Source organism: Cynara cardunculus (assembly GCF_001531365.2).
Source record: "Cynara cardunculus var. scolymus isolate 2C chromosome LG 11, CcrdV1, whole genome shotgun sequence".
NCBI lineage: Eukaryota > Viridiplantae > Streptophyta > Magnoliopsida > Asterales > Asteraceae > Cynara > Cynara cardunculus.
In genome coordinates this window covers 2,576,408-2,584,295 of record NC_037538.1, presented here as the reverse complement: position 1 = coordinate 2,584,295, position 7,888 = coordinate 2,576,408, and the positions used below count along the sequence as shown (strand labels likewise).

At 36.3% G+C, this 7,888-nt stretch overlaps 2 protein-coding genes across 3 annotated transcripts in view; one reads left to right on the top strand and one right to left on the bottom strand.

Annotated features, from left to right (window-relative positions):
- LOC112521443 (pentatricopeptide repeat-containing protein At2g22410, mitochondrial) overlaps positions 1-604 on the bottom strand; it is a 3,531-nt gene extending 2,927 nt beyond the window's left edge. Inside the window, exon 1 of one of the 2 annotated variants that reach the window (XM_025130305.1) lies at positions 470-604. The gene's annotated coding sequence lies outside the window, so the exon portion shown is untranslated. The remainder of the gene's footprint in view (positions 1-469) is intronic. The other variant, XM_025130306.1, reaches the window with a different exon arrangement.
- A 3,161-nt stretch (positions 605-3,765) lies between these two features.
- LOC112520951 (receptor-like protein EIX1) lies at positions 3,766-7,183 on the top strand. Its single transcript, XM_025129576.1, has 2 exons — positions 3,766-3,819; positions 4,406-7,183. Exons 1-2 carry the CDS (start codon positions 3,766-3,768, stop codon positions 7,181-7,183), a joined length of 2,832 nt encoding a protein of 943 aa, XP_024985344.1.
- Positions 7,184-7,888: the final 705 nt, after the last annotated feature.

Genomic DNA, 7,888 nt, shown 5'->3' with positions numbered 1-7,888 from the left:
AAAAGAAATCTCATTTTAAAACTGTACTGTTTACAAGGGGAATGATTTCTTTACACAACCTAATACTTTTTAGACTATGGAGATGAAGAGTTCAAATATTATGCAGAGAAGTACGAAACATAAACAAAGCTACAAAGGACTTCAGCACCTAACTACTACTTAAGCAAAGATCAGTTTCGCCAGATGCCCAAATCTTAATCGGTGACAATAAAATTTAGGGTTTTCTTGGCTTGGATCTCAAATCTCAATTGGTAATAACCAAGAATTGCTTGAATGAAGGGTTTCTTTTCCATATTTTTGATTCTCACCCCATTACTGAGAAAATAAAAATGCCAAATATCCTTTGAAATAGTGTGGTGAATTCAGAATCAGTTTCTCTAATCTTCCCAGAATGATCAATGACATTTCAAAATACCAAAGCCTTTATGAAGAAGTTAGGGCTGGAAGTTGAAATCGATAGTCAACTAACCTGGTGTAATCACCGTGATTGAGAGCGTCGAGGTCGAGTTACGGAGTTGCGAATTGGAAGTCGTGCGACCTGAGGCTGGAGTTTGTCGCTGGTGCCTGATGAATCGATGTCGTCCGAACTGCCGAAGTCGGAGTCGGAGTCGGAGTCGAGAATACTGTAGAGATGAATAGACGTTTGAGTTTGGGACTTCAATTGAGAGAGCCCATAGCCCAGGCCCATATCGATTTTATAGAAGTCCAGGCCCAGTCTGGCAACACATGGATCAGTTCAGTTCGGTTAGTAAGAAAAATATGAACCAAACCACAAGAGATGGATACCTGATTATCTAAACCAAAATCGAACTGTAGGTTGAATCAAACTGTACTGAACCAAAATAAGACGGTTATCCTCGATCCGGTTCACAGTTATCCGAATATATAAAAAATATTATTTACAATATAAAAAAGGTTCCGAAATATAACACTTAAAACAATTACACAACAAATAAACACCTAAAGTTCAAAACCGAAACCGACCAGTGAATACCTCTTTTTTCTTCTGTTTTTTTATTTTCGAATTTTTCGGTTTTTTGGTTTCAGATTAAATGATTCGGCTCGATTTCTTAGTTTTCCCCTTTTTTTAACACCAATAATCATATCATCTAGTTGTTACGATTCTTTTTGTTTTGGACCATTTAAAAAGATGTAAGCCATGAATTGAACCGAAATTGATCAATTCAGTTTCTTTGGTTCAAATACTTTCACAATTTGATAATTCTGAGTAAGATAAATTGAACTCTTAGCTATAACTATTTATACCCATGTGGCAATTGGAACATTCATCATGTTTAACATAAAATTACTTAGTAATAATGACGATATAAGAGTTGTTTTTTTATATTATTAACGTTCAAGATTTTTACAAAGTCATAGAAGTTTTTGGTCCAATTCAAAGTTATATGTCTTTCATAGTTTGTCCTTATATTATGTCACTTCTATGTAGAGATTTGAACCCGAGCCGGGCTCAAATCGGTATAGGTCCCAAACACTATTCCCATAACCGGTCCTGGAGTAACTGATCTCTGCCTCAGTCCTGGTCCCAACCACTATTCCCATAACCGGTCCTGGAGTAACAGATCTCTGCCTCAGTCCCGGTCCCAACCAAAAACCCAAGGTCCGGTTAAGGTACTTTGTAACTGGTTATGAGGACTGGTCCCGGTCCAGTTGGGCCCAAATCGGTCCTATGTGTTCTAAAAGAAGTCGTTTTTTACATAATTTTCTTTTTTCGAAGTTATTTTAAAGAATACAAAAGTGTTATTCTAATACACTTGAAAATATGTAATTGGTTCAGTTAAATACACTTAAAAAATACGTTTTTTGCGAAAATACGAGCTGAAATCACAAATCATAACAAGAATTGTGAACTGTTGTGAGTTGGTATCTTCTCTCATACATCATATGCTTTATATATAGTGAATAGAGGGTAAATCAGACAAAAAAAAGGTCAAAATGGGAAAAATGGTCATATGGTCGTTGGATATCGAGTATCGATAATAAAACAATAATATTTTTGGAAAATCAGGCCGGTCCTGGTACTCCGCTGGTCTCAGGCCAGGTCGGGCCCATTTGACCATCTTTACTTCAATGTATCTCATCAGTCATTTTGCTTTATTCGGATCCATTAGTATGTTTCTAGATTTATTCTTACGTTATTTTAGAACCAAAAACTATCATGTGGAAAAAGAAAACATACACTAAATACAAATTTTAAAGACTTAAAAGAGTCTTGTGGCACTTTAATTGTGAACCATTTATTCAATTCTTCTACTTTTGTCTTGTACCTCTTTTCCAAATTCCATGGAAACTACGTTGTTTATGAAAATTCAACATATAGTGACATTGTTTTAAGAGTGAATTGCACGGAAGGTCCTGTGATTTGCTCAATTTTGGATATGGTCCTTAAACGCATTATCTACGTCGAAGGTCCCTAACATTTTATTTTCATAATACTAGTGGTCCCTCATGTTAAAACCGTTAACTCGAAGTCCGTTAGCCACCCCATGTAGTCCTCATGTGAGGGGCAATTTCGTCAACATTTGATTTGATAAATGTTCATTTTCATCTTAATTTCATCTTCTTTATCTGCCTTTAAGTTCATTAAGGTAATTTATTATAAATCTTAATGTTCATCATCAACAAAATCAAGAACAAACCATTTGATAATAATGGTTTAGGCGTTGATGATACCAAACGTAGATGTGTGAAGATTGTAGGTGTGCAGTGTCACAAAAGAAGGCGTGTGTATGCCGCTGGAGAATTTTTGGTCCAATTTAAAGTTACATGTTTTTCATTGCGTATGTGTCACTTCTATCTATTATCATCAATTGTTGTTTTATTCGGGCCCATTAGTTTCTTTTCTAAATTTATTCTCACGTTATTTGAGAATAAAAAACTATCAACATTACGAAAAAAGAAAACCTCCATTAAATACAAATTTTCAAGACTTAAGAGTCGTGGGACATTTAATTGTGGACCAAATATTAAATTCTTCACCTTTGTCTTGTATTTCTTTTTCCAAATTCCACAGAAACTAAGGTGTCGTTTACCAAACGTTTATCCGGGTAAGCCCTTACTAAGTCATACTACCTCACCGGATGAATATGGTAAGGACCAAAAATCTTACCCGGTAAGAGCGAGATAAGGACCAAGAGTCTTACCCGGTAAGTAAGGACGACGCCTCTTACCACGGCAATCGCTTACCGGATACATTTCTCTTAATACCTCTTAATCATAATTCATCATCTATCACATGGTTCATATTTTGGGGTTAGAAAAGATTTGTTAGCAAAAACTATTCATCTTTTATATTATTGTAAAAAAACTATTATCTTTTATAATTTTGCAATAGTACGACCGATTCAGATTTCAGACGTAAAAACAATCTTACTGATCTAAATTTCAGACTTCAGGACTACCTCTTATAAATCATAAGTGAAATCAAACTTCAGACTTCATTAGCTCTTAAAAAACAAACGCCACCATACTCTTATGATATAAACAAAATGAAATATGGTTGTTTGGTAACTGTTTAAAATTAAAATTAGGAAGCCGAATGGTTAAGGGAGGCCCAACATACAAAATCATTCAGAGAGTTTTATAACCATTAAGAAACGTATATAATTTTTGTCAAACAAAACTCACCTCATAGCAACTCAGAGACTACTTCTTAATGGAATTAATAAGAGGTAAACAAAAAATAATTTATATTTGTTTAACAASTAATACCTGGATATTTAAAGCTTATTCCATCACTTAATAATGGCGAATGTGGATAGGTTTCATTTAGKGTATAAACAAGATGGTGCTAAGCAGGTTAGCATTTAAAATCGATTGATACGAAACATATTAATTGAAGTTCCTTAGATTTTTCTCRTGGCTGTTGTTCGAATTTCAGATGAAGAAGACAAAGTTCGAGGTCAAATTTAAGGGATTGGTTCTAACCTTGGGCATCAAATTCACTTGAACTATATATTGAACATATAACCCAAATAATAATTAGAAATCGACTTATCTGGATCCATTTATTAATAACATGGTAATAGTAATTACAAATTGATTAAGACCTGCATCCAAGTCTTAGTCTTGGAAATCTACTACTTGTAACTCAAGTAGCATACAAACCTTCACACTTGAGACTATTATATAAATAAACCTTCATTGSTTCATGGATGCATCAAAACAACCACTTCCTTAACAAATCAAATCACCAAATACATATACATCAATTTTCATAGATTAAGCCATGATTTGGTTTTACTTTGTTCTTATTATTATTATTATGCTCTTGCTATGCCCAAACACTACAATTCTTGCCAATTGTTCTTCTATTGGCAACCAATCAGCAGCAGCAACAGATGGTAATTATGGTGGCATCAACAAGTCATGCTTCCACATATAGAAACAAGCCCTCCTTCATTTCAAAGCTTCCCTTCAAGACCCCCTTGGCCAACTCTCTACATGGAGACCTGCAGAAGATGATGATTGTTGTAAATGGAGTGGAATCACCTGCAACAACCATACAGGTCATGTAACAGAGCTTGACCTGCAGTTCTATAATCTTGAAGGTGAGATTAGCCCGTCATTGCTTAACTTAACCTACTTGAATCATCTTGACCTTTCCAGAAATTCTTTCCACGGAACCATTCCCAACTTCATTGCTTCCATGACTCAATTAAGGTATCTCGACCTTTCCGATAATTCTTTCAATGGAAGCATTCCAAACTCCATTGGTTCCATGACTCGATTAAGGCATCTTGACCTTTTCTTCAATATTTTACATGGAACCATTCCCAGGTCCATTGGTTCCTTGACCCAATTAAGGTACCTTAACCTTTGTTACAATTCTTTCAATGGAACCATTCCAACTGAATTTGGAAACCTCACAAACTTGCGAAATCTTTCACTTGGAAACAATGAAAGATTATCTACGATTCAAACCCTGGATTGGTTGTCTAATCTTTCTCATTTGCAACACCTTGATATGASACTTATYTCCCTAGCCAAAGYARATCACTGGATAGATGTCATTCTAAGTCTCCCAGAACTATCATATTTAAGTTTAGAAGGATGTGAGCTCTCAGAGGTCATGCATCCATATTCTTCATTTGTCAACTCTTCTTCTTCTTCATCTGTTCAATTTCTGGATCTCAGTGGTAACAATCTAAACTCATCCATGTATCATTGGTTGTTTCTATTAACTAGCAATAGACTTCTCTCTCTGGATCTCTCTGGGAACATGTTAGATGGGATACCCAAATCTCTTGGAAATCTCTGTAGTTTGACATCTTTATACTTCGATATCAACTCTGCAGTTGTCAATTTTACAGATTTTCTAAACAACTTGTCTGGATGCACATCGGTTACATTGCGAGGTTTGTATGTGCCGTCTAGTCAACTTACAGGGTCATTGCCCGACGAGATCCACAAGTTTTCATCCCTAGAATATTTGGACCTATCTCATAATCACTTAAATGGGACTATGAGTGAAAAGGTGTGGGAACTACCCAATCTTCAAGGTCTATATGTCTCTTCCAATTCTCTTGTTATCACTCCAAACATTGGAAAGTCAAAGGTTTCGTATATAGATCTTTCAAACAACTCAGTTGTAGTGATTCCTTCCAAAGCTCATATCTCAAACCTTTATTATGTAGAGTATATTGATTTGAGTGCTTGCAATCTTGGGCCTCTCTTCCCCAAATGGATTCAAGCACACAAAAATCTTACCCATCTTGATATCTCCAATAACAGAATTTCGGGTACAATTCCGGTCGAGTTTTGGAAGACATGGCCTTCACAATTGACGTATTTGGATCTCTCTTCCAACAACTTCAACGGGAAAATATCAGATTTATCATCAAATTTTGGCCCCATGGCAATGATAGATTTGAGTTCCAACAACTTCTCTGGGCCAATACCGAATGTTCCTTCCACTTTGGCATGGTTGAATCTTTCCAAAAACAAATTCTATGGTGGTATCTCCTTCTTGTGCCAAATTGTTGACGGGTTTTTGTCATTTCTTGACCTCTCCCACAACTCTTTAACCGGGCAACTTCCTGATTGTTTGTGGCATTTCAAAGAGCTAAGAGTTCTTAATTTAGGACACAACAATCTTTCTGGAAGGCTTCCTGCTTCTATAGGATATTCGATTCAACTCGAGGTATTGGATTTATACAACAACAACTTTTCAGGAGAATTGCCTATGGCTTTGAAGAATTGCACAWGGTTAARTTTTTTGAATTTGGGGGCCAACAAGATTTYTGGTAATGTGCCTGTTTGGATTGGGGAAAACTTAACAKGGTTGTATGGTCTTATCCTARGATCAAACAACTTGTTYGGAYCCATTCCTTTACAACTATGTCATCTCATGTACCTTCAAATCCTAGACTTGTCAATCAACAACCTCAACGGAACCATTCCATCATGCGTGAATAACTTGAGTGCCATKGTTGACGGAAGGYTCTTGCAATATAACATTCATAKGTWTRGGGRRAACATGAGTTTCGTKGGTACTTATGTTGACAAYGCRATGATCGRGTGGCAAGGAAAGGAACAGGAATTCACCAAWAATCTGGGATTATTGACGAGCATTGATTTTTCAAGCAACAACTTAACGGGACAAATCCCAAATGAATTAGTTGATCTTCATAAACTGCTTGTACTGAACTTGTCAATGAACGCTCTTCTTGGAGAGATTCCACGAAAAATTGGTGTGATGAAAGAACTTTTAACTTTGGATTTATCTAGAAATAAATTTTCAGGAGGGATGCCATCAAGCATGTCTAACATGACTTTGTTAAGTTACCTAGACGTGTCATATAATAAGTTGTCAGGGAGAATTCCATCTAGCACTCAACTCCAGTCCTTTGAACCTTCAAGGTACACCGGAAATGCAGGACTATGTGGACTTCCCCTTGCAAAAAGTTGTCCTGGAGATGAAGTACCACCTATTGTTGGTGAACGTAAGAGTGGTGAGGAAGACATAGATGAACTTCAAAGATGGTTTTACATTGGTGGGTGCACCGGATTTGGTTTTGGATTTTGGATAGCATGTGGTGCTTTACTTCTCAACCGTCACGGGAGACGTGTTTTTTTTCACTTTGTTGATAGCTTGAAAGATTGGGTTTACGTGAAGGGGGTGGTGTTCATTCGAAAATTGCGCAGGTTTGCATATACATAGTGTGGTCTATATTTCCTTCTTTTTAACTTCTTGATTATCGGTGTTCTTGTTTTGGTGCTAAATATGGATTACTTGTATTTGGTAGGGGTTTTATAAGTCCCAATGATGAATAAAATTGCCACCAACACCATGGGTGGCCATTTCTTTGTTGTGTGAGGACACCCTTTAAGGTTTCTATTGCATGCACAACTAGCTCCTAGATTGAAGCAAACCCAGGGATGGTAAAAACATGAGTTGAATTTGGTAGGGATCGGGTTTGGTTGGGAAGAAAATGGTAACAAAGGACAAACATTTATGGATACTTGGATTAAAACATCATGAGTTGTTAAAAACCAGATATTTGATGCAAATAAGTGATGTTATAGTTTCAGACATTCAAAAAGAAACAAAAACGCATTTCAAGATTCAGAATTTTGYGTCAACATTAAAAACTATAGAGCCTCAAAACAGATGGCAAATAACAAGCAGAAACCATTGCAAAATGAAATACCATTACATAGATAACAACTATAGCAGATGAAGCCAGGCATAACTGGGAATACTCAAATCAACTGGAGTGCATAGGATGATGAAATATTGTTCGTTTTTATGCAATCCCATCCTTCAGAACTTCAAAGGCAAAATCTTGTTCATCATACAACACCCAAAACAGAGCAACTAAAACAAATGGTTCCCTCCGTGCAATGCTTACGCACACACATGCAT